Source organism: Eurypyga helias, unplaced genomic scaffold (genome assembly GCF_000690775.1).
Source record: "Eurypyga helias isolate BGI_N326 unplaced genomic scaffold, ASM69077v1 scaffold39566, whole genome shotgun sequence".
Taxonomy (NCBI): Eukaryota; Metazoa; Chordata; class Aves; order Eurypygiformes; family Eurypygidae; genus Eurypyga; species Eurypyga helias.
This window is the reverse complement of record NW_010257949.1, coordinates 1-26108: the sequence shown is the minus strand read 5'-3', so window position 1 is coordinate 26108 and position 26108 is coordinate 1. Positions and strand designations below refer to the sequence as shown.

The following is a 26108-nucleotide window of genomic DNA, read 5'->3' as shown; positions in this document are numbered from 1 at the left end:
CCTGCTGCTCTCTTGCCACAACACAAGGATTTAGTAATTTTTCATCTACTGCTATTGTAATAACGCTCTAGGCTTTCCCACTTTACCCCAGTAGTGTTATTGCAGAAATGAGGTGATGAAACTGGGAGTGAAACTAGGGGAGCAGCAGAATGTAGCGGGATAAAGGCGGGTGAAGTCTGAGGGATGAGCAGTGCCGTGCCTTGTGGGAATGCCCCCGCATCTTGTGTCCCTCGGGGCTGAGCGATCCCACCCATGTCACTGTTGCTCCCACTGACTTGTTTTTGTTTTTCCAGGACTGTCATTAATAAGCTCTGAGGGATGTCCTGGGTCCAGTTTCCTCCGGTTGCAGACAAATACATCTTGGTCACTGGCATAACTACCATCAGCTTGATTGTTTGACTCTGTAAACGTGGACTGAGGAGCTGCAGTGTTGTTCAGGGGCTCTGTGTCACCCTGGAGAAATGGAATCTTTTAGATTAGGAAATATATTTGCTGTTTTCTTTTATCCATCTTCCACCGCAGTGAAATGTGATGCTTTTTCTCTGGGACTGGCCTTTAGCATGCCGTAGAGTAGGCAGTCGATGGATTGTGAAGGGCTTTGAAAACAAGGGTATTCCAGCTTCCTAGCAGGAAAAATAAATAGCTGCAGGTAACTTGGGAGCAGGATTTGCTCTCAGAAACAGCACTGCTTTAAAGCAAAAATCGTAATGGCAAGTTTTCAGTGCTACAGTACAGATGACTTACTGTAGTGTGTGTGCAGCTGTGAGACAAGGTGGTAGAGTGGTGGTTGTGGGAACTGAGTATGTCTGTGCACACTCACGGCGTAAGGCTGGGTTGTTGCCGGTTTTTTTGGTGTGTGTTTTTTTTTTTTTTCTTGCAGCTCTGCCAACTACCCACCGCACAGGCGCTTCTGTAGCTTTGGAGAGTCTTCCTCTGTAGCTGGCCTGTGGCTGACGGACCACATGATAAAGCTGTAAGCTTTTGGTTGGAGAAGCTGGGGTGTTCTTTGTGACAGTGCTTATCTGATGCCCTGACAGTGCCCCGTAGTTAAGATAAGGGCTGTCTCAGGATGATATCCCAGTGCTGACCCACAGCTAGCAGAGGACAGATGCAAACCAGTTCTGCAAACCCACTTGAGGTTTTTCTTAGTCCGATGCAGCAAACTCCAGTTGGTTTCCAGGAGTTGAACCATCCCGTCTCTTGCAGCTTCCTTGCTACTAAAGGTTAAGCAGTCAAAGCAGCTCTGCTAATTGCTGAATTTCTAATGCAGACTACAGCACAGATTACACTGCTACGGTTTTATGGCATTTGCAGGGCAACGATGGGCAGAGAATTGCAGTCGGCAGCAGGGATTTCGTACAGCAAATACCCAGTTGCTGCGTCAGCACAGGAAGCCAAGTCTGCCCCCGCTGAACACGGGGCATCTGCCAGCTGCCTCGCGATGCGTCTGGCCTTCGCCGCTTACCTGTTGTGGGTTGTTTCCTCTTGAAACTGTTACACCCTCTGTCCCCCTACACCTTTCCAATCAAAATTCCTGTCCTGGAAAGCTGTGGTGGTTTGACACCAAGAAGAGATGAACATTTCTCCAACTTCAGTGCCTGTGCTTAGCTTTCAGCCAGCATTGCAGCCTGCCTAAGCAGGTTATGTAGTAAGCCTTCCAACTCCTAAAACCTTGGAGGTTAATCCTCTGGTACCCAGCATTTCCCCATCACTGACTCTGTGTCCTCTTCCAATACATCCCGCTGCTATTTGCTCCCCAATAACTGTGTACAAATCCTCCCCTTGAGATAACTGCACTCTGTGTCACTCAGTCCTGTCATTAGGAGCATCCAGTAGAAGTTCTAGATCACTTCTGGAGTTGGTATGGAATGGCTGCTCCTAGCCCAAGGGCTTGACGTAATTCAGCGGCTCTCTGTGTCCCAGAGAACTCTTCCCACAGCAGCTCTGAACACAGACATTTTTGGGGATGCTCTTTAGAGCGAAGGAAGCTAGTACAGCAGCCTCGGAGTAGTGTTTGCGGATCATCAAAGGGGACTGTGAGGGAGGATGGGATGGCAGGATGTGCATCTTGCTTTGCAGGGCTGGACAGCAGAACACGCTTGGTCTCCTTTGGCTGTTCTCAAGAGTTCCTCTCTCCTTAGGCTGTGCTGGCTTCAGCTGGGGGGATAAAAACAAAGCAGGGTTGTTTTTAGCAGAGTAAATATGAGGTGCAAGTGTTTAGGCCACGAGAATGGGGTTTTGATCCTATGGAGTAGGATAGGGTGCTTCAGAAACATTTCCTGAGGCTGTTTTGAAATGGATTAAAGTGGAAGCTGCACTGTAATGGTGTTGGAGTTTTACATAACAATAATTCTCTGAAAGCAGGAACACTGTTTTTTAACATATTCTGCCGTTTCTGTACTTCTTCTTTTCTATTTTAACACTTGAGTTGCATTTGAGAAGTTGTTAGCAGCAAACTTGACTTCCAGTTCTTAAACCTAGTTAACAGCTTTTGGTAACAGGACTCAGTCCATCCTGTTTTATTCCAGAGGCATGCAGAATGCAGCCTGCCTCCTGCTACTGTTTTCTGCAGTGTAAATATTCTGTCTATTTTGGGAGGGGACCAAACCTCTTTCCTCCTGCTCTAGGGCAAAAGGTCTTTATTTCTAAGGGTGGCTAATTATTCCCTGGCATGTCCTATGTTTACAGGATGAATAACCCCGTTGATGGCTTGTTAACCAGAAGGTAGCACAAGAAGTAACTGGAGTTCTTAAACCGTTTCCCTCTGTGGGTTTTAAATGGGGCATCTGTTTTGTGATGGCACGAACAGAGTCTCACTGAGCCATTCGAATGTGTCACTGTCCAGCTACTCAGATGGAATCCGAGCTGCTCTTTTCCGTGGTGGTGCCTTTCCGCTCTGCAGCTATCCCAGAAACCGTCCCAAGCGTGCCTTTGTGTCCTGCCACGCTGGCTGTGCTTGGGGAACAGTGCCGTGAGCTCCAGTCACTCAGAATGCAGCACGAGCTACTGCTCGAGCTCCTCTGCCAACAGCCTGACCCCTCGGAAAAATCAGAACTGCTCGTTGGCCGCTGGCTGATCACTGGTTCTGGTGATGGGTGGGTGCAGACAGGTTTGCTGGGATGAAATGTGCATTTAAATAAATGTTTACTGAAAATAAATACATCTTTGACACCTATGACTCTGTTGCTGCATGTCGGAAGGAGAAGTTACAGCCTTGAGATCAGAAGTCATTTACTTACGTCAGTTTAGAACACAACCTCTAAAGGAGAAGAAAGCCATCTCAGGAAAGGCATGACATGAGTTTTTTTTTAAATGACTTCAAGAAAAAAGCACCCTACCCCCAATAAAAGCCCCAAGTTGCCTTACCTTAATCTCCTTTTGTCCTGAGCATCTTGCTCTGTAGGGTCTGGAGCTGCTTCCAAGACATCTAGGTGCTGAAATGAAAAATACAAATAGAAATCAGTGTAAATATGTTCTGGTTTTGATAATACCAGCAACATTTTGTCTTCCCTTTAGGAAAAGGTATGGGGGGTTTGTGAATCTGCCTGCAGTCCAGCTCAGACTGGGAATGCGGCATGCTGTCGGAAAACAAGTGGGAGGGAGGGTTCTTCCTCTCCTGTTGCCTTGTTGCTCCCTGGTACTGAACTAGACGTGGTGGGTGTGTTACACAGATCCCAGAGCAGACCTGGGTGCTCTGTAGCTGGGGACAGCTGCCTCAGCTGAGCACTTCCCTGGATGAGGGGGCTGCTCTGAGCTGGCAGGTTTGGTAAAGGCTGGGACAAGCTGCAAGGGTTACACCTTTCCCTGCAAGCAAGGCTGGGCTAAAAGAGTATTCAGGGCAGTGGAACAGGGTAGAGGTTTGAAGGAACACAGAATAGATCTTGCTTATCGGGTGAGTTTTATAGCCTTATTTTTAATGAGGAAATAGCCTCTGATATTGCCTGGGGTTTGTGCCAGCCAGGCGATGGGAATTTTCCGTGAGAACTCTGCTCCTGACCGCTCTTTTCTTCGCAGTTTGGACTAGGCAGCCATGTCAGCCAAAGCCATCTCTGAGCAGACGGGGAAGGAGTTCCTGTATAAGTATATCTGCACATCCTCTGCCATCCAGAACCGTTTCAAGTATGCCCGAGTCACCCCAGACACCGACTGGGCACGGCTCACCCAGGACCACCCTTGGCTGCTGAGCGAGGTAAGGACCGACTTGCCCTCCCGCGGTGGCCGAGCCCTGGACAAACCTCAGCCCCCCAGGCTGCTCCCTGTCAGCACGGCACCTCGTGCTGTGGCAGGCTGCGAGCACAGCTCTGCTCCGGATCTCTCCTGAAGGACCGGTCGCTGCTGCTGTTCTGCAACGTTCATTTGCAGCACTGATGAAGAAACGAGCTTTGCTGCGGGGCTGTTGTATCACCTTCTGGGGGGCTGGTTGTCGCATTCCTTTAAGGACTGTGGAATACGTGAGCAGAGATCTGCAAACAAGAAGCTCCTAGTAACCACACAGGGGGTAAATGAGGCAAATTCAGACCAAGTAAGAGTCTCTTGAGATGTTGGTCCCTGCTCTCCACCCCTTACTTTCTGAAATCGTGGCGTGTTTCTCCATGGCTAGCGTTATGGTCAGTTAGGGTACGGCTTAGGTTTCCTGCCTCCGGGCAAAATGTCCGGGAGAACTTCAGTTTTTGGTTTTTCTGTGCAAGGTCTTGTGCTTCACAGCCATGTACCTTCTGTAGAGAAACATATCCAGAGCTCTTTTCATTAGTTGCCCGAGCTGGCTCGTTTCCAGCAGTTAATCATATTAAGCCCTTGGTTGGAAGCACGTGAGTGTTTCAGTCCTTTACCGCCTGGCTGATAGAAGCCCTTCGCCAAGTAATTGAATGTTCCATACCCAGGTGCGGGAGTGATATGAGCAATGCTTCTAAAAAGGCTTGCAGGAAGCTGGAAGGGAGCAGGGATGCAATTTGTCCTTTCAGGCAGAGTTCTGTAGCGTGAGAAAGGGCTACAGGGTCCAGCAGAAAGACGACGATCCACGTTTCTGTACGGCATCTTGTTGTAGACTGCGCTGGGAGCTGCTGAAGTTCCAGGGCGGATCAGCTGTACAGCAGAATGGCACCCATCTCTTATTTTAAATTAAAATATATGTATATATTTGCAAGCTAGAAATGTGTGTTTCCCAGAAACAGCATTCCGCAGGTATCTGGTGAAGAGGTGCTGTTGGCTGACAAATGTGTGCACCCCCAGCCCTAGCCAGTCCCGCTGCAGAGTACGTAGTGACAGCAGGAGCTCTTCTCTGCAAGCAGCTGCCTGTGCTTGCTGGGTCTCTCGTGGTTTCTCTTTATGAGCCTTTGCTCTCGGAGAAAGTCTGATTTCAGGATGCATCTTACAAAGACAGCTTGCAAAACTGACGGGATGCTGTATGCTTTTAACGTGATTTTTTTGTCAGTGAGTACGTGTGCCCCATCCTAACAGCTGCTTTGCAAGAGTTGTCAAGGTCCATCAAGAAAGGCCAAAACAGTCACCCCAATCTCCAGTGTATACTCATGTCTGAGTAGAAATAAGGCAGCTCTTCTCCAAGTACAGTGTGGAGGGGAAAAAAAAAACAAACCTACCACCCAAAAAACCCCTGGCAAACCCACCTGGAGGCATGTTCTACAGGAGATGAGTTTGTCAGGAGACTAGCGAGGGTCAAGGACATTTGCTGTATGGGTGAAGATTTGGTCGCACTATCTGCGGAGAATATTGTGAGAAAACTCACTTTCTAACGCTTCTTTTAATCCTTCTTGCGCGACGCTGTAGCGCTTGGTGGTGAAGCCGGACCAGCTGATAAAGCGACGAGGGAAGCTTGGACTGGTTGGGATTAACCTCACTCTGGATCAGGTGAAGGTTTGGCTCAAACAGCGCCTGGGCCAAGAAACCACGGTGAGTGCCCCCTCAGCAACAGGCGTGAGACGCTGTTTTGCTGTCTTTTCTGCCTGCTTGCTGGCAGGAGCTGGTGTGCAGGTAGTTTTCCTTACGGTGGTTTAAAGGGCACGTTGCACTGATGCCAAAGTGAATGAGGAGCTGCCCCACGTGTGAACTTCCTACTGGGAAGTGAGCACCAATAAATGACACACCTTGATGGCGAGCACAGCTCCGTGCTCCCTGTTACCGTCTGCTGTCAGTCTGCTGCGTAGTGCCTGTCAGGTGGGAGCTCAGCAGGGATTAGCACCACTTGGAAAATCCCTTCTGCTGGGGAGTCAGCAGCGGATAGCTCAGATGCTGTGTTGAGTTGGCATAGCTGCTCCACTTGAATACCCACAGCAGATTTAACAAGACAGCCTTAAAAACTGTCATAAAATTGTCCTCCCGTTGTAGCCAGCCAGTGTGTTTTGGCTGATGATGAAGTGTTACTTCAAGTCCTTATTTTAACTCAGGTTTGGCTTTTAATATTTATTCTCCTGGGAACGATGCTGCAATGCTAATGACAAAGAAATGCCTGCCATCCCAGCTGCTGTGTTTCAGGAGCTGATAGAGTTCTGCTGCCTCAGGGAAGCTGGTGCCTTGGCCCTACTGGGATTGATTTGCTGCCGGCTTCAGCACCAGCTGTGCAGCGGAGCCGGTGAGGCTTGCCTGAAGGCTGTTATGAAACAGCAGGCAACTAACTCTGTGCCTGCCCATCAGGAAAGCCATGGGTTTTGAAATCACTGGCTTAGCATGATATACCCGCCACATCGAAAGGAAGGACTGTGCCAAGGCTTGTGATGAATGATGTTTGCACCTGAAGTGGTGTCCTCGGGAGCAGGAGGCATCTCCCGTGGCCTGTGCAGGAGTGTCCCTTGAGCCAGGAGACTTGGTGTGGATAGCAGGGAAGTGCCTGCGCAGGGCGGTTCCTGCTGTAGCTGTTTGTCCCTGTAGGAAGAGGCTAAGGGGTGCTCTTGCTCTTCTGTGTTCACTCACACTGCCTCCAGGGCGAGTACTGGGCCTCTGCTCCTGCTGCCCCCTGTCTAGCTCAGAATTTCCCTCACTTCTGACTTTTCCCAGAGCTCCAAGAAGCAGCTCGAGCCATCACACTGCACTAAGCAGTGCTCTGTGAAGGTGCTGTCCCTGGGGCAGGGAATGAAGAGCCATTCTGGTGTAGTTCTGACAGCCCTCTGTCCTGTTAGGAAAGGGGAAGGTGGCTCCTGCATACCCTGGAGTGGGACAGCAGCACCTCTAGCAGTGACAGTGCTGGATGCTGTGCTGGGGAGGGTGCCCCAGGGAACGCAGTGGAGAGGTGCCTGGGAGGATGTGATTTTAAAGCAGTGTTGATTAATTCTCAAAGCTTGCCTTATGCCGTCAGGAATGTGGACACTGGATAAGCATTTACTGGTGTTTCTCTTGTTTTCTGCCTGCAGATTGCTAATGCTAAGGGAATCCTGAAGAATTTTCTGATTGAACCCTTCGTCCCTCACAAGCAGGTTAGTATACCAAAAAAAGCATTAAGAAATGCTTTTCACTCTCTAAACTTGCCTGTGGCTTGGACGGATGGATACAGTGGAGAAATCAGACGGTTGGGAGTGTGCTGGGAAGCTGCTGGTGCCGATGCAGGTGGCCAGAGCTGTGGGCAGGCACAGCGCGGGTCCGTGCAAAGAGTTGTGAATAATCACGTTGGTTGTGGTTACTCTGCTGGGAGAAGGTTACAGATCACACGAGGGGGAGCGTGTTGGTTGGGAAAAGGCAGCTCAGTGCTCCCTGGATCCAGTGCTCCCTGGTGTGGGTAACCAACTATTGATGTGAGATACCTCAGTTTGTGCTGGTGAATATTCCTTCTCCGCCACGGTTTGCAGGAAGGGTATAAAGGACCCTGGTTTGCACAGGAGCTGCCTCTTCAAGGTCTTCTCTGTGTGGGACTTGATGTTTGTGCCCATCTGTGCAGGAGGAAGAGTTCTATGTCTGTGTATACGCTGCCCGTGAGGGAGACTACATCCTCTTCCACCACGAAGGGGGTGTGGATGTGGGAGATGTTGATGCCAAAGCTCAGAAGTTGCTTGTGGCGGTGGATGAAAAGCTCAGTGAATCGGATGTAAAGAAACATCTCCTGCAGCATGCACCAGCAAATAAAAAGGAGTAAGTACAGATGATGCCTAGTTTCGGTATAGCCAGCCACCCAAAAGCTCCTCTCCTGTATCTCAGTGCAACATCCCTCCGTTTCACCCTAAAGCCTGCTCTCCTACGCTTTTTTTGCTGCACTCAAGAATCTGCCATGCATCCTAAATTCAAGATCTTTGACCTTATCTGAGCTTCTTCTAAACTCAAAATAAGTGCTCGTGGTGCTTTGAGCCTTCACTTGACAGGAGCACTTCTCAGTCTACTGAAGTCTTGACCTCTGAGATGTTGGAGTTGTATTGAATTTCGGTCCTTTATGCCAGCGTAGAAGAGTTTCTTTTATTTAGCAGAAGTGGTGGTAAGATGTGAATCTGATTGCCAACTCAGAAATATACTCTCTCTTGCTGTTCCTACCCTTACTTCGAGCTTATCTGTAGATCTCAAAGCTTCTGCATCTCCTTTAATTAGACGCCAGTGCCTACAGTTATGTTGATGAGACGTGACTTTCCCAAACATAACGTAACCACTGCTGGCATTGCTCTGTGCTGAAAGGCTGAAGAAGCCTGTCACTGATAGAGTGTACTGCAGTCTCTTCCCCCTCCCAGCTAACGAAGCTGCGTTCTGACAACGATGCGTTTCTGCCCCTCGGTGAGGTTAAACAGACTGAACGGTGCGATAGTCGTGAGCAGCCGTGTTCCCAGCAGAGGTTGGTGGAGTCTAATTAAGATGAGTCATCAAGGTCTTCCTTTCCTTGAGCCATCACCTAGGCTTCTTCCACAGGAGATGAATGAGAATGAGAGAAGTTGATACAGAGCAGATTTGCAGATTGCTGCTCATAAACGAAGCAGAGCAGGCTGTGCTGTGGATTTGGCTGCTTTAATGAACGGGTGTTCCATTTTTTTTTTTTACAGCATCTTGGCTAGTTTCATCTGTGGTCTGTTCAACCTTTATGAAGATTTATATTTCACGTACCTCGAGATCAATCCATTAGGTAACATATTGTGGGGAGCAGGACTTTCTGTTCTAGAACATTGAAACATGCACTTCATCACTCTGGCTTATGCAGTTTGTGGCAATACCGGGTGGCGTGTGCCCAAGAAGTGCGGGAGTGTCTGTGATGTGTCTTGGGAGCTCTTAACTGGATGAATTAAAAATGAGGGCTCCTTGGAGTTGTTATCTCATTTCCTGCTGGAAATGAAGAATTCCACTGAAGGGGATGTTGAGTCAGAACTGAAGAAATGAAACCTGCTCCGTTAGATCAGAACAAACGGGGCCTGAGCTAGGGCCTGGCCGTGACCGTGGTCACTAGGTAATTCTTGAGGGAACTTGCTGGGTCTGGTGAATACAGCTAACAGAGCAGTGTGGAGGAAGAGGAGCAGAGGCGACCTAGCTTTTGTAATCACCTCAGTGGTATCAGACATTGAGTAAATATGTAGCACATCTTTTGTACCAAACAGAGCTGATTCTGGTATGTTTTTCAAATACAGTGGTGACTAACGATGGCGTCTACATCCTTGATTTGGCCGCAAAGATTGATGCGACTGCTGACTACATCTGCAAAGTGAAATGGGGGGATGTGGAGTTCCCCCCTCCCTTCGGCAGGGAAGCTTACCCAGAGGCAAGTCACAACCCACTCTCACCCCAATCCCTCTATTGTGGTCTACAGGATTAGTTCCTCGATGCTTCTATGTCCTTGTTTTCCTCTTGTGGGTTTTGTTGCTGTGCCCTGGCTTTGCTGTTGGCGGTAAGAGCTTGTGCAGTCCTGTGTACAGGTTGGGTGGCACTAGGACGCCCCCTGATCGCACTCTGAACTGCAGTTGCTTTCCATCTTGGCCTGGATGTTGTTTCAGTTCTCTAATTCAGAAGTGACTTTTTTAAATGGAGGCTGACATTTAACTTCATTCCGGTATGTGCCAAAGCTCCCTCCCAGCCTTCCATATGTGGCTCTTGCCTGCGTTACTGCCCTGTCAGCATCCCTGGTTGTTGGAGCCCTGCCTATCGACAGCCGCATGGCAGGTGATGCTCCCCTGGGCCGGTTTGGGCGAGTAGAGCAGCAGTGGTGTGCAAAACCCACACGCCAGTGTGAATCCAGAGAGAAGAGTTAAAACCGCCTCTTAAACGTCCAAGGAAAAGGTTAACCTGTCAGTACGGCTGTTTTCCTGAAAAATGATGAGCAAGAAGAGGCCTGCAGGCAAGCCTTTTGTTTTAAAGTTAGAAATGCCTGTTTCCTCAGAATTCCCTGGCTTTGTACTGCTGGCTGCATAAGCCGCTTCGTGCGTAGCCTCCCAGCAGCTTCAAAAGGGGTTGGCAGTAGAGCTCTCTCCTTATTTGTTCTGTTACTTATTTCAGGTGACTGTTCTGCTGTCTCCAAAAGAATTTCTGTCCTGACTTTTCCATTTTCATTATAATTATGCTTCAGTGGGGGAAGGTTTTTGTAACAAAGCCAGGAAATCCATTTAGCTGTTTCTCTCCATGTAGCTCGCTGGATGCCAACACTTAACTCAATTTGCTCTTAAAAGGATTAGTTCAGTTTTTGTCACTCTGAATCATCCTCTGTGAGTCGCTGTGCAGGTTATTACGGCAGTGGCTTCACTAGGAATTGTAATGAACCCCAAGTGAAGTGCTTCTCCGCAGGCAGGCACGCTGTGACACGGAAACACCGTATTGAGCCAAATTACAGCTCTCGGTGATTACATCCTTGGCTGCAGCACAGCCAGAGACTGTAGCCATGGGTTTGTTGGTTTTTAAATTTCCTCTGGTCTCAGTCTGCAGACAAGGTCAGAATAAGACTTTTCAGTTCAGAGGCATTCGATTCTGTGCCTGTCGTATGCGGAAGCGTGAAACCTGGGAGCTTCCCAGGGCTGGAGGAAGAGAGCAGCCAGTGTAGTACAGCTTAGGGAAACAGAACCAGCAGTTAGCTGCACTCACAAAGCTTTTTGTGTGCAAACAGGAGAAATCTGCTCCTGGATGGGCACTCTACAAGTGAAGCAATATCCAGTTTACTGATAACAATCCCTTGTGACTTCAGCGGGGACAAGCAAGAGGCCAGCCAGCAGGCTGTCCTTGTAAAGACAACCTGTTCTCTAGAGGGTATGATTCTTTTTGTCCCAAGAAAGAATCAAATTTGAGCATATGCTCAGGTTGCACCCCTCTGAATTTGTTACAGAGAATGGTGCAAGCTGTCTGTGTCCAGTCCAGTGTCAGTGTTGTCTCGGAGAGCACACCACACAAACCAGTCCTGGTCCCCAGGGGATGGCACTGGGTCTCTGTCCCTAACAAAAGTGGTGTTTGTAGTTCCCCTCCGTTGTAGTTGAGAGATACAAGAGCTCTGCATGTCCAGGCAGGCCCAGCACAACAGACCCTCTGGCTTGGAGAAGGAGGATGCGGAGGGCACTTTAACAGTGTGCTGCTCTGTCTGCAGGAAGCCTACATTGCTGACCTGGATGCGAAGAGTGGAGCCAGCTTGAAACTTACTCTTCTCAACCCCAAAGGCAGGATCTGGACCATGGTGGCTGGTGGTGGGGCCTCTGTGGTTTACAGGTAACGGGAACAAGGGTTCCAGAGAGGGGGGAGGGTTTACAGTGCTGGAGGAAATTAATTCATGCAGCCTGGGGAAAGGAGACTCTTCCAATGCAATCTTTCCTGTGCCGTGACTGCTTGGGACCTCTTCAGAGTGAAGATGCTGTGCAGATTTCCTACCAAGATGTGGAACGTAGCATCCCGTGGAGATAGTTCAATTCCGGGAGGTTGAGATACGGTTTCTTTCTGACTGGGAAAGGACCAAGCTGGCTGCAAGCTGGTCATGGTAATATTGCTGCTGTAGCAGTCAGCGAGTTCCCATCGTGTCTAGGAAGTACCTCACGACTGGCACCAAGAGGAGAGCAGCTTTGTTTCCAGCAGACAGCGTGTTACAAGTCCCGCTTTTCCAGGAATTTGGAATGCTTTAGTAAGACCGTTGCAGTGATTTAAGATATAACTAATATCTTTAACCTTTTTCTTTGTCACAGTGACACCATTTGTGACCTCGGGGGTGTGAATGAGCTGGCTAACTACGGGGAATACTCGGGAGCCCCAAGTGAGCAACAGACCTACGACTATGCTAAGACTATTCTCTCCCTCATGACACGAGAGAAGCACCCTGAAGGTAAGGGAGTCGCTGCAGTTTCAAAGCTGCGTATGGAGGGAAAAGCCTGACCAAATCTGGGCTGTTACTATGCTTGGGCCTCCCTGGCAGAGCTTTTAATGTACGGCTGCCCTCTGAGTGAAACGGTGATGGACTTCTGTCAGCTCTTGCTTCAGAGGCAGGACTTGTGGTTTTCCATGAAGCAAAGACCAAATGTGGCTCGAGAGATTAGAAGAAGTATTGCTTGATAAAAGCTTTCAACACGACCTGCTGCAAACCATTGGCCGGTCTGAACCGCGGCATTGCTTCACTTTGTGTCCTAAACTGCTTCACGATCTTCCATGGCGTTCTCAAAACAGTTTTATTTATGTGTGTCTTCCCTCAGGTAAGATCCTGATCATTGGAGGCAGCATTGCGAACTTCACCAACGTGGCAGCCACTTTCAAAGTAAGTGACTACTCAGAAATACCAGCAAAGGCCTAGTGATCAGTGCCAGGCCCTTCTCCCCCGGGTGGTGCTGTCTTGAGGCCGACGGGGCATCTCCTCCAGGAGCTCCTGAGATGATGGGATAATGTGGGCTGCTCAGCCTAACTGTCCTGTATGTCTCTCCTAGGGCATCGTGAGAGCGATTAAGGATTACCAAGGCCCTCTGAAGGAGCATGAGGTGAGGATCTTTGTGCGAAGAGGAGGCCCGAATTACCAGGAAGGATTGCGTGTCATGGGAGAAGTTGGTAAGGACCAACCATTTCCTTAAGTTCTGTTCTTGCACCTGCTTTCTGCTGAGCCTTTGCAAGGTCACATGCTTCACCTTGGTGGAAACTCATCTGGTTCCTTCCCTCCCGAGGCTGACTCTTCTTGTGTGCATCCACAGGGAAGACCACTGGGATCCCCATCCACGTCTTTGGCACAGAGACCCACATGACTGCGATTGTGGGCATGGCACTGGGCCATCGGCCTATCCCCAACCAACCGCCCACTGCAGCCCACACGGCCAACTTCCTCCTCAATGCCAGCGGCAGCCCTTCGGTGAGTCCCTTCCCCTTGAAGGGGAACGCTTGTGAGGAGCCTTCTGCAGGCAGCTTCCCCTGTCTGAACAGGTCAAATGGATCTTGGCCAGCGTTGTATTTGTACAAAGCCCTAGGAAAACTGAAGTGATTCTGCCTCACTTGTCAGGAGGGGCCCTCCCAACATCCACCTTGTTTGTGCAGACAATGTGACCCCTCGTTTAGTTTTCCCTTGCTTGACTGAAATGGTCCTTCCTCAACATCGGCCTTCTTTAGTGTTCTCTGTAGAATAGCATAGCCAAAGGGGCCGTCTCCTCCTGCGTGCTCCAGGCCTTATGTGGCACACTGTCCCTTACTGACTTGGCTTCTCCGTCTTCAGACTCCAGCACCAAGCAGAACAGCTTCCTTCTCCGAGTCCAAACCAGATGATATTGCTCCAGCCAAGAAGGCAAAACCAACAGCACCTCTTGGTAAGTCCAGTATTGGAAGGGATTGGTACCTTTTCTCCTCGGCTCCAAAAGAAAGCCTGTGGACTAGACTAAGGCTTTTTCTGGGTATAAAGGGAAGCAATTTTATGGTATCTGTCTGTTTTGAATTTCATTAAGTGCTTTTAGAATGCTGTCACTTGTGCTGTTGGCTCATACACAAGGTGAGTCAGAGTTGCCTTGATCTGGGATCTCCCTTTGAAGGGAACAGCAAGGACTGAGAACTCCAGCTTTCCCATGTCCCCTCAAGTGAGGCCAGCGGTCAGCAGGTTAGAGCAGCTGCTGTGGGTGCTGAACTGAGGCCTGCTTTCCAGTTAAGTTCCGGGGGGTGTTCCCATGGGACGCTGCTGGAATGGTGTAGGTATTCAGAGTCCATGGTATGTGCTGCTGCTTCCTGGAGGAACACTCCGCAGTCAGTTCAGTAGGAGGCGTGACGTACTCCTCGCACAGTTAGGGATGGAGGTTGCCGTGTGGTTTATTGGTTGTGTGGTGTTCTTCAGTTTTTAGGTTTGGGTTTGGGTTTTTTTTTTTACTTAAGTTTGTAGGAAGCTTCTTTAGCATGGTAATCTGCGAGAGCTTGGGCAGCTTTTTGCTTGTTTTTGTTGGAGGCCTTATTGGGTCAGAGCACATTGTACAGGGCTAAAACAACAGTGGAACTGGGCAGGGACAGAATGCAATAATATCCTGGTTCTCCTTCCTTGGATGTGAGGAGACAGGGGCCTTGTTTACAACAGTATGACGTGATGACAGCAAGATTCAGATCCAATTCCAGTGAAATGCATAACAAATCCCACGGCTGCCGAGCTTTGCATGAGTAGTGCTTCAAAAATGCATCGAAAATGTGTGAGCAGCGGAGCTTGCATGCAAGGAACTGTCGCCCAAGGCTGAAATGTGGCTGTGCTGGGATGAGCGAAACGTTTCCAGATGGCAAAATGCAAATGTGATGTCCAGATACCTGGAGAGGAAGTACAGCGGAGAATGGTCTAGTCCACTTGGTTTTTGACAAAAGCAAAACCTGAAAGGCCGGAGCGCTGTGGGGAGGAGGGACGCTGCGGCAGCCCACAGCAGGTGCCCTGCTGCTGGGATGACAGCAGCCAGCTCTGTCAGATTGTTGCATGAGTGATTCTCTCTTTAACAGATTCAGTCCCAGCTTCAAGACCTGGTTCAGGTAGGAGACGTGTGACTAGCTGAATGTGTCTGGCCTTGCTGGCAGCTGACTTGTTTTAGTTCTTGGTTTTGTTGCTGTTTTATCTCTCCGAAAGTTTGCAGTGTTGTCTGGTCCTTCCCTCCTGCCCAGCATATTTAGCTATCACCGTATGAACTTTTCATCTCTTTACTCAAGTGCAGATCACATGCTCCTTTGCACAAAAAACTTATCATTTCCAGGGGAGAGAGGGACAGGTCTCAAACAAATTTAACTTTTTCCTTCCCTCCCCAGCCTCTGTTAATAAGAGAAAAGCAGACCAAGGCCTACTGTGAAATGCTCTGTTTCCTTTCTTTTAAACAGAAGGAATAGATAACCATGCTGAACAACTGGTGTTCTGGTTCAAAGGGAAACATGATAGTGCAGGGGCCGTGCTTATGAGCCTTGAAGGGCACCGAGAAGTCACGGAATGAACCAAATGTTCTTGTTGCCTTATGAGTTTAGCAAACCGTTAAAGCTGGTGCTCAGTGAAGTTATGGAGACTTGAAGCACTGGAACTCTGTGCTGGATGAGAATAACCTGCTCAGTTGGGGTCAAAGTGGAGTTTCAAGCCATCTCCTCATCCTCAGAGGAGGGGTGCTACAAGGGGACTCCTGAATTCTTCCTTGTGTGGTCTCAGATAAACAGCATCACCTTTCTGGCCCTGCGTTTTCCTGTTTCTGAGTACTAATGTTACCTCCTTGCAGGCACCTGCAAAGATAAGTGGAATTTTTCAGGGTAGGCAGTTTACTAATAACAAGTCACGTGGCAGTGCATCTAAACTGCGAACATGGAGGGCTGGGGATCAGGGACTGCTTTCTTGTTAAAGCCAGAACAGTATGCTGTTTAATCCCTAATGCTGTTTACCTTTGATTCAAAGCCAGAAAGAAATTAGCTGTAGACTGAGTTGGGATCCGCTCTGAGCTCTTAAGAGTTTTAAAATGATCTCTGCTTGAAGTCAAAAGGAATAGCTCAACATTTTGCTGTGACAAGTGGTGTAAATATACTTTAAGCATCCTCATGAGCCTTTCCTGTGACTCTGTTCCCCCAAAGCCAAGTTTTGGCCATCTAGAAATTCTTGGAGCCATCAGGTTTGTGTTGGATTCTAAGCATCAAAAAAACCAAACCCAACCTGAGAACAAAAGCTAAGTGTGTAGAGCTCCTTTGGATTTTGTCCCCTCCATTTCCTGCTTTTCTTTTTATTTCCTATCATCCTACTGTGGTGCCACGACAAACAGGGGAGGCAAACCTCCTGTGGGTCTCCCAGACTGTAGAACCTGTACGAATAAATAAATAAAATTCAAAGTTCCCTTCCTCTTCAGCTTTGAAGAATAAAACTCTGGGAGGAAGATGAATGGCCCCACGTGAGAAGAGGAAAGGCAGCTCTCATTGCTGTCCTCCACCAGCTCCCCCTCTGTGATTAAGCACTTGCTCGTTTTGTGAAACCCAAAACCTGGCTGTTGTGTTCAGAATCCTGGGATGGGGGATGCTGCTTCATCTGCAGTTTCTTCCTTAGTTTGGACAGTGTGGCTACTACATCCTGCAGCTCACCTGGGTTCAGGCCGGAGGGAGGGGAACGTGCTTGTCTGGGAGGCTTGCAGCAGCCATTTGGCAGAGCTGCAGTTTGTCTTGCACAGATGTACGTTTTGAGTGTGTGTTGGGTTTTTTCCCCCTCTCTCTGAGCAGGTAAAGCTACAACCCTGTTCAGCCGTCACACCAAAGCGATCATCTGGGGGATGCAGACACGGGCTGTGCAAGGAATGCTGGACTTTGATTATATCTGTTCCCGGGATGAACCTTCAGTAGCTGCCATGGTTTATCCATTCACGTAAGTAGCCTGTGTCAACTGTGTTATTTTCCTGACTGCTTCCCTCAAATTCTTCTGTGTGCTTTCTCCTCTTCCAGTCTCTGCTGTTCTCTAGTGTAGCTCTGCCCTAGTCCACCTTTGCTTTAACACCTCCTCCTGTACTCCCTTCCATCAGGTTGGCTTTGCAGACAGCTTCCTGTTTCCCTCCTCCATCGATTTCGGGCTGCTCTGTTGAAACACCTTAAATGTTAGCCACACACCTGAAATCCCACTTCACACTCTTCCCAAGGTTGTCCAAGTTCCGTTCCCTCACTTGCCAGCTGAGGAAGGCCTGACTAGTTCGGCTTGCTTTAACAGCCCACTGGCTTAGCAGAGGTAGTAAGGCTGTGTAAGGCTTCTTCCACTCATCTGCTGTTGCTGCATGCTTGTCTGAGATGGCTTGATTTGGAATCCGCAGCTGGAATTTTCCCTTCTAGATATCAGCCAAAATCGGAGCAGTTCTGCTAATAGACTTAAGCTGTGACGTAGCCAAACAACATTTTTTAAACAGTAAAACCCTGTTCGTAGTCTTTCCTGTCGACAGAGGCAGTAGTTTCCTAGCAGGCAGGAAGCGAGTGGTGGGACAGAGTTGAGGTGTTCTCACTGAGACAGCAAGAAGGGAGCCACACAGAGGTAGGAGCTTTGTGTTGTTACTGAGGTATTTACGGACATCCAGGATAGCTGATGTCTAATCAACCTCTGTCCTGCAGAAAGTCTGCCTCTTGACAATTAAGTGCCTCGTGCTGTTAGCCCACAGCTCTGATGATAATTGCAGCTCTGGAGTACCCTCTCGGTACGTGCGAACCTCAGGGTACTAACACTGAGTGCAGGCATAGCTGTGGCTATAGATGAGCGTCGGCCCCTTGCAGTGTCGCGGTTGTTTAATGAAGAAAAAGCAACAGGGGTTCAACATTTAAGGCTACTTATAATTGTCTGATTCTGCTTGACCTTTTGGAGGAACCCAGGCTGGCAAACCCCAGAGTGTTCCGTTAGAAACGTACCAGTATGGGAATGTGGATGACAGCGCTAAACTTAAATGATTGAACGGTGCAGAACTTAGTCAAGCTCCAGTTGGAGCATCTACCACACAAGACAACACCAACAGTGAAACTTTGAGGGGCATCCCCTTCAGCATGTGTGGGGAAGGGTGGGTAGAGGCTCGTTGTAGCAGAATCGGAAGGTGACTGGCCCTCACGCTGCTGTCCTGGCTGTTCACTGCAGATACTAGTTGCCTGTTCCCCAGTCCAGTGTTTGTTCCAGTCCAGTAATGCAGCTTTGCATGCATCTCATTCATTACTCTTTCTGTGCCTCATTCTGTCTTCCAGCTTGGAGTAGAATTGAGGCTCTGGTAACCTCACTGTGGGAGAGCTTATTCATCTTGCTGGATGCCTCTGTCCCCATTAGCCCGCCTCCTTCCATATGCTGCTCTGTTCTATACTCTGAAGAACCTCCTGCTGTTAGTATGGGCCCTCCCCATGTACACTCGCGTGCTAGTGAGTGTCTTACAGTCAGTCCTGGTGTCTGAGAACTGGGGTTTGTAAACTCCTCTATCTGCATGCGCTCTATCCTTTGTCTTTCCAGTAGCCTATAGAGTCAGGGCTTTTCCATCTTCTCCGCAGTGGTGATCACAGGCAGAAGTTCTACTGGGGCCACAAAGAAATCCTGATCCCAGTCTACAAGAACATGTCGGATGCCATGAGGAAACACCCAGAGGTGGATGTTCTCATCAACTTTGCATCTCTGCGCTCTGCTTATGACAGCACTGTTGAAACCATGAATTATCCACAGGTGAGCGAGTGAGCTGGAAGCACCCAGAGAAAAGCAGGAAGGTCTTGTCAGCAGGGTACCAGTGTTTCTTAAAGCATGAAGGTATTAGGAAATGGTCTTGGTCTTCCAACTTGGAGAAATATTGTGGGTTTAACTCCTTGTAGACTCTGAGGAGGACACTGGAGTTGCGTAGCCAATCCTAATGCTGGGCTTGCAATTTGTGTGGGAGGACCTTGGCACATCTTTGTTAGGAGCGACTGCTCCAGGTCGGTTCAATACAGCGCTGCTCTGTTGTGCAGGGTGGGGAGAATATTCTGAACGGTGCGTTGAGGCTGCTGCGAAGATCACAGGCTGGGGATCGCTGCACGGGGCCTTCCTGTGTGACAGTGCACAGCATGGCCTGACCGGAGGCAGGAGCGGATCGTTGCTTCTCTGCCCTGCAGAGCTCTGTAGGGTGGCAGCGCTGGGGGTACTAACGGTTTGCCGTCTCTTCATGCAGATCCGCACCATTGCCATTATTGCAGAGGGCATTCCAGAGGCTCTGACGCGCAAACTGATCAAGACAGCCGATAAAAAAGGAGTCACCATCATTGGGCCTGCAACTGTAAGAACTGGTGACCTTTTTTCTCCTCATGTCCATTTGTCTTAATCTTCAGATCGGCTTTCTGCAAAGGATGAAGTGCATCCTACAATTCGTTTTGTCCTTAGTCAGATAAAGTGCACACCAGGGTCTCGTTTTAAGGTCACATTACTGTCTTCCATTGTTTGTATAAATGCTGACAGGGCCGTCTTACAGAAATGCTCCTGAGTTTGATGTAAAGCCCTCTAAAACATACATCGTTCTCTCGTTTTTTTGTAGGTTGGTGGGATCAAACCAGGTTGCTTTAAAATAGGCAACACAGGAGGCATGCTGGATAATATTTTGGCATCGAAACTGTACCGTCCTGGCAGTGTGGCGTATGTTTCGCGGTCTGGAGGGATGTCTAATGAGCTCAACAACATCATTTCCCGGACCACGGATGGGGTGTACGAAGGGGTGGCCATTGGGGGAGACAGGTAGGAGTCTGCATCTTCAGTAAAACCACCGCTTAAGCCTGTCACCAGGAGAATTGTTAGTCATCTGGAGGAAGACGGGCAGGGTGGCCGTTCGTTCCTCTGGCAGAAGTTTATGAAACACATTCAACTTCTACTGTTTTCCCTGTATTCTACCAGATATCCTGGCTCAACTTTCATGGATCATGTCTTGCGTTACGAAGACACTCCAGGAGTGAAAATGATTGTAGTACTTGGAGAGGTGAGACTAGTTCACTCCTATTTGAGAAATATCCAAGTGTGTTGTCCTGGCAGCCAGGTTAGATGCTCCCAGAATGCTCAGTAACGGCCACAGAAAAGTGGCAGCTATTCATACCATTCTTGAATGCCTGAATTTTGATTCTGTGCTTCTTTGATCAAAAGAAGCAGAGTATATTCCACAGACAAGCTTCGTCTACCCTACCTTAAAAAAAAAAAATCAGTTAAGGAGACTTTGTTCTGAGAGTTCAGCTGTTATTCAGCGAAAAAGGAGAAATCCACGTGATGCTTCCGTCTGCATCTCGGAGCTGGTTTTGACAAAGTGCGGTTTTGCAGCAGCTCAGCCGTCTCTGTCTTTCTGCAGATTGGAGGCACAGAAGAGTATAAGATCTGCAGGGGTGTTAAAGAAGGGCGTATCACCAAGCCAGTGGTGTGCTGGTGCATTGGCACTTGTGCCACCATGTTCTCTTCCGAGGTATGTGCAAAAATAGGGACAAATACATAAATATACATCCACGGCAGGACAAAAAGCCAACTTCTCTCCCTCTGCCTAAACCTTCCTGAAGTGCCAGTAGCAACTGAACATGTGGAAGTTGATAATATAGATGTTAAAAGCTTTTTGTGCTTCTGTAGTGAGCCACTAGAGATTTCCAGGGGATTCTGCATACTCGTACAGGGAGGACACAACAGATTCTAATAGCCACCTCCATTGGGGGTGGGAGTGGGAAAGATGCATGTTAAGAAGATCTGGAGGGTGGGGGAAATCAGGGAGACGAAACGTCAGTGGAAGAACCCGGAGTGATTGCAGATCAGAAAATGCCCTGTGTGTTGCAGTACTGATCACAGGTGTAACCAAGAGCTCTGCGAGCCCAAGTAAGGCAGACGTGCAGTCGTGGTACTCCCTGGTCACCAGCTTCCTAGCCAGTCCTTCGCTCTGTTTTACTCTCCTGAGGTAAACAGCTCGTATTCCTTACTGCTGTCCCTTCTCTCTCTAGGTGCAGTTTGGCCATGCAGGCGCTTGTGCCAACCAGGCTTCGGAAACTGCTGTTGCAAAGAATCAAGCCTTGAAAGAAGCTGGTGTGTTTGTGCCCCGGAGTTTTGATGAGCTGGGAGAGGTCATTCAGTAAGTCACACCAGCAGCGGAGAAAAACTGCTGTTAGGGCACTGACTGTAGCCTGATAAAGGAACGTGTTACTGCTTAAGGAAAGCAATTTCTCTTCGATCTGGGGTTTTAAGGTCTAGACCACCTTAGTGGTGATTAAGACCACCTCACTTGTATCTCTTAAAAGGAATTACGTTAATAAAGGGATTCTCTCCCTAGGTCTGTCTACCAGGACCTTGTGGCCAAAAGAGTGATTGAGCCGGCTGAGGAAGTGCCTCCTCCAACTGTGCCAATGGATTACTCCTGGGCAAGGGTGAGCTCTGCTGGTTTTATCTGCTTTCTGGTTCCTTAGCAAACATCCCATCTGGTTTTTGTGATTCTGGATGCTTATGGCAACAATGGTGTTTCCTCGGGGTTATGTCTCGCGCTTTGTGGTGTTGGAGCTCACTGGCTACGCCGGTTCTAGGCCACGGAAACTGCTCTGAGGGCAGGTTTAAGGCGTTGCTGTTTGACACTTCGTCTGCTGCTGCCCCCTGCTTCTCACGCGGGTTGTGTAATGTCCCATCTTCGTGCTGCGATTTCAGGAGCTGGGTCTGATCCGCAAACCGGCTTCCTTTATGACAAGCATCTGTGACGAGAGAGGTCAGGAACTGATCTACGCCGGGATGCCGATCACTGAGGTCTTCAAAGAGGAGATGGGAATTGGAGGGGTTCTGGGCCTGCTCTGGTTTCAAAGGAGGTGAGGCAGCTCCTTCGAAAGTTACCAAATACTTTAGCTTCAAGTTTTGCCTATTTATTAGCAGACTTTTAAGCACAAAAGTAACTCCAGGATTCCTTCATTAACATGGATTAACTGGAGATATCTCAGAGGAGGGGGTATAGGGGTGCCCACTGTTCCAAGCTTTCATACAATGTGGTGTGGTCTTGGGATGAACTTTTCCACAAGTTTTGTGGTGCATCGAGGGAATTTCTCTGTTCTAGGCCTGTTTCACACTGACTACTTGCTTATTACAATTGCACCTCGGCCTTGGAGCGACTGGGGAGTTTACAAACATTTGCTAAGCAGCCCACAGGGAACCTTCTGAATGGCCCAAGTTTGCTGCCTCCATCTGATGGTGCTTTCACTGGAGGCGCTCGGCACTAGCCGGAATCTGGCACAGCAGAACTAGCACAGCCTCATGGCTCCCCCTGGGGGGACCCGTGGAGCTCACTGATCAGGCAGCTGAGTGTGTACAAAACTGACCCTCGGCCCTGAGCTCTGATCCCTGAGAAAGATACTGGGAGGCACTGATGGGCGTTGTGATCCCATGGCTCCCTTTCTCTCCTCTTTCACACATACACCTCAAACAAGTCACTGTCCAGTGCCACACCAAGTGTCGTCTTGTTCAGTTTTCTTTACAATACATGACTTCAGTCCCTTCCTTGCTCAGGTTACCGAAGTACGCCTGCCAGTTCATCGAGATGTGTCTGATGGTAACAGCAGATCATGGGCCTGCTGTATCTGGAGCCCACAACACCATCGTCTGTGCAAGAGCTGGGAAAGATCTTGTCTCCAGTCTCACTTCAGGCCTTCTCACTATTGTGAGTTCTTCATATCCAGGAGGTTTAGTCTTGCCACTCATTACTCTGTCCAGGTGTTACTACTGTTAATTTAAGATTTGGATTGGGTGCAGAGCCTCGGACAGGATGTGTCTGCTCACTCAGACTTTGAATTTCTGTTGAATTCCGCTCTAATAGCTTGATGCTCTGGTTTAAAACCTAGTCCACTTCTCAGTAAGACTATTCTCATGTCTCTTGTTTGAGTCTAGAAATAATTGTAGAGGCCACATTGCTGTCAGCATTATTCCTGGATGGTTGGGTGGTCTCTTCCAACACTGACAAGTAAAAATGTGAATAAAGCAGACCTTAGGTTGAATGTTCCCCGTGCTGTCTCTGGTGGGGGTGCGTTGGGTACACACGGACACGTGTGTTATGAGCAGATGCTTTATCTCAGGCGCCTGCCTGACTTTAATTTCAGGAGTGCCACGGTGATGGGCAGGGCAAATGGGGACGATAACCCTGTGCTTGTTTTGTACCATGACTGTGGAGTCCTTTGCTGTAATTCCCTCTGCGTATCGCACCCAGGGAGACCGGTTTGGCGGAGCACTGGACGCTGCAGCTAAAATGTTCAGCAAAGCCTTCGACAGTGGGATTATCCCTATGGAGTTTGTGAATAAGATGAAGAAAGAAGGGAGACTGATCATGGGCATCGGACACAGAGTGAAATCAGTAAGAAACATCATTACGTTGGTTGGTTGGTTTTAGAATGTTGGGGGAGAGGAAAAAGAAAAGGAAATTAGCAACTTTCAGAGGTAGCTATTGACCAAATTCTCAGGACTTACAAATCCTAAACCTACAATTAGTAAAGCTTATGGCAAGTAACCTGCGTAAGAGGCAACATCAGACGGCCATGTGTGTTTAACTTGCAGATAAATAACCCAGACATGAGAGTTCAGATTCTCAAAGACTACGTGAAGCAGCATTTCCCAGCCACCCCACTGCTGGACTACGCACTTGAAGTAGAGAAAATTACAACTTCCAAGGTGATGTGCACTAGTATTTCTTCTCTTGAACGCTTGCTTTCTTACTGAGGGACAAGTGCCACGGGGTTAATAGTGTTTTAATTGCAATGCTTCATAAATTGTTGCTGGGGTTTTGTCTTTCTCTGGTAGACTTTGGGCTGAGGGCAACTACAGTTTGCTGAGAATGAAAACAGTTTAGACACCAGGGAAAATGCTGAACAAACCAAAACTTGTTGCCTGTGGTGTACCCAGAACTGCTGTGTTTAAATCTGAGGCAGAGCTAGTGCTCTGTGTGCAGCTGGGGCGGGTGATCTCTGTGGGTGACCCAAATGCAGACCCGCTCTCTGGGGCTGGTTTTCCATCCCGTGCGTTAAGCGTGGCTCCTGCTCAGGGTGCTGAACAGCCGTCTGTGTCGCTAGGCTGCCGTGCACAGTGACGGCCAACCCTCAAAGTGGAAGTTGCCAGGTGACCATCGCTTGCCACTGTTAACATCTTTACTGGGGTGTGTTTCGTTTCCTGCAGAAACCAAACCTTATCCTGAATGTAGATGGCTTTATCGGAGTTGCCTTTGTTGATGTACTCAGGAATTGTGGCTCTTTCACACGGTAAGTAGGTAGGGGACTGTTTCTCTGGGTCATGGTCCTGTGAAAATGATGGAAGCCACACTCTCAGCTTTTTTTTGGATGTTTGGAAGGAAAGGTAGCCTAGGTGCGGAGGGAGGAGTTTCATGTGAATTCTGTGTAGCTGCTGGCACTACAGTGGACTCACAGACTTGCTAATATTGATCCCATAAATAGATCGCCATGAGGAACTATGTAATTTCTTTTCTCTTGCAGGGAAGAAGCAGATGAATATATTGATATAGGAGCTCTTAATGGCATCTTTGTACTAGGCAGGAGTATGGGATTCATCGGTAAGTTTGCCATCTTTCTGCCCCTTCCCTCCTGCTTGGGGATGCTCTTCCACCATGAACATGGGACACATGGACCTCTGGGGTCTTGGTCTGAAATACTAGTTGTAGGAATACCAAAATCAAAGTTGTTTTGAGGCAAAATAAGCCAAAGAGGAGCAGAAATTCTGTAACAGAAACCGCTTTTGTTTTAAGGACACTACCTGGATCAGAAGAGGTTGAAGCAAGGTCTGTACCGTCACCCGTGGGATGACATATCTTATGTTTTACCGGAGCACATGACTATGTGAGAACCTGCGGTATTGCCTCAGAATGTCACTGCAAGGAGACGGAAGCCTGCCCAGAGAACAGCCACACGTGGGACCTCGCTGTATGAAGGCCGTTGGTACATAGACACTGAGCTGCCTGGTCAAACTGTGCAAAGCAACTGTTTTATAAGCATAGAAACTTATTCTAATAAAAACCAAAACTTGTGATATTCCATGTGTTATCTGCTATATTTAATACTGTCTCTCACCCCTTTTTTTTTTTTCTACTCCTTTCATTTTGTTTGCAGACAAGATCAAGGGTTTTGGGAGAAGAATTTTGCTCGTAGGCGCTGTCTTACTGAACTTGTGGAAGATCTATTAGTCTGGTAACAAGCTATAACTTTTCCCAACCAAGGGAAACGTACCCATCGTTCCCATAAGCCTTGTCTGGGGCTGCTTTGTTTTTGTTGGTTGTTTTTCAATTTGTTCACTGTGTTCTCCTCTTTGGTCTGACTGTATCCTGAATAGTGGGACCACTGCTGGTGTATAACCGATGTTACTCAAATTCTGGTGTAGTAATTTAAAGTGTAAAGTTGTAACATACTGCTGTTCAAACTGTGAAACCACATGTATTCCAGTGTCTGTATTTATGCAAACAACTTCTCATTTACTACTCGCCTGCTGGTATATGGAATGTCACTCACGTTATCTGCGGATGCAAAAATAATCTCAGTAATACCTTCAGTGTCCTACTTGTCTGTGTATTGTAGCCTAACTCCAATAAATAATACACTACTGATCTGCTCTTTTTCCACTTCTGCCTTCCAAAGGTTGGTCCTAGGCTCTGTCTAATGGGATGTGGACAAGCTGGGAAATAGTCCTTTAACACAATGCTGAACCTTAGAGCGGTTATTCCCCTCAGCGTGAGAGAAGGAAAAAACCCCAAACGTACACTTAACCTGTCACGTTTCAGTGGGTGTCAAGATGAAATTTAGCAACTGAGAGAAGAAAAAGGAGGAAAGTAATTACCTGTAATTGATATAGTAGCATACAAGAATTGGGGAACTGTATTATATTCTGTAGTAAACCTTTAAATCAACTACAGCCCGCTTCCTTCTAGTTCAAAAATCAGTACCTCACCTGGCGTGAGGCCTCACGTGAAGGCCCTTCCCAGCAGGATTGCCTGAGGGAGTGACAGTAAGGAGAGTAATCAGAAGGATTGCCCAGGGTTCTGAATAAAACCGTGTATTTCTGGTCGGTGGTACCTATGTACGGTTTGGTTTAACCCTTATGAGCGCGCCGAGCCAGCTCCGTGCATGAGGGTCAGCGGCAGGTGCTCTGGCTGTCGCGGCATGTCCCGCCAACCCAGCCGTCACCTCCAACACCAGGGCGATCCCAAAGCGGAGGAGCATCGGGTCAGGCCCGGCAGGTCCCTCCTGACGGGTTTTTTCGCTCTCGCCGGGCAGCAGCGCCCCGGGGAGTGGGAACAGCCGACCCCGTCCCGCTCCTGAGGCGGGCAGGCTGGGGCTGGGGGCTG

The 26108-nt window shown here is 48.6% G+C and overlaps 1 protein-coding gene across 2 annotated transcripts; it reads left to right on the top strand.

Annotated features, from left to right (window-relative positions):
• The first annotated feature begins 4010 nt into the window (after positions 1 to 4010).
• Positions 4011 to 24922, top strand: ACLY (ATP citrate lyase). Of its 2 annotated transcripts, XM_010154200.1 has the most exons (28): positions 4011 to 4189; positions 5785 to 5907; positions 7362 to 7424; positions 7883 to 8073; positions 8964 to 9043; positions 9540 to 9670; positions 11474 to 11592; positions 12060 to 12196; positions 12561 to 12622; positions 12789 to 12906; positions 13047 to 13201; positions 13559 to 13649; positions 14803 to 14832; positions 16534 to 16675; positions 18313 to 18481; positions 18960 to 19064; positions 19320 to 19516; positions 19673 to 19754; positions 20115 to 20225; positions 20746 to 20873; positions 21072 to 21165; positions 21437 to 21591; positions 22283 to 22433; positions 22977 to 23120; positions 23321 to 23434; positions 23936 to 24018; positions 24250 to 24326; positions 24519 to 24918. In XM_010154200.1, exons 1-28 carry the CDS (start codon positions 4031 to 4033, stop codon positions 24611 to 24613), a joined length of 3306 nt encoding a protein of 1101 aa, XP_010152502.1. In that variant the 5' UTR covers positions 4011 to 4030; the 3' UTR covers positions 24614 to 24918. The 2 variants fall into 2 exon arrangements, with proteins under 2 accessions (XP_010152502.1, XP_010152503.1); XM_010154201.1 differs by lacking the exon at positions 14803 to 14832 and having other exon boundaries at positions 4015 to 4189; positions 24519 to 24922.
• Positions 24923 to 26108: the final 1186 nt, after the last annotated feature.

What these genes read in the sequence shown, in the direction of transcription:
- ACLY (XM_010154200.1), top strand. Translation starts at nt 4,031, where the DNA reads ATGTCAGCCAAAGCCATCTCTGAGCAGACGGGGAAGGAGTTCCTGTAT. An exon ending in GCAGGGAAGCTTACCCAGAG is followed by an intron (nt 9,671 to 11,473) that starts GCAAGTCACAAC and finishes CTCTGTCTGCAG; the next exon opens with GAAGCCTACATTGCTGACCT. An exon ending in CTTCAGGCCTTCTCACTATT is followed by an intron (nt 22,434 to 22,976) that starts GTGAGTTCTTCA and finishes TATCGCACCCAG; the next exon opens with GGAGACCGGTTTGGCGGAGC.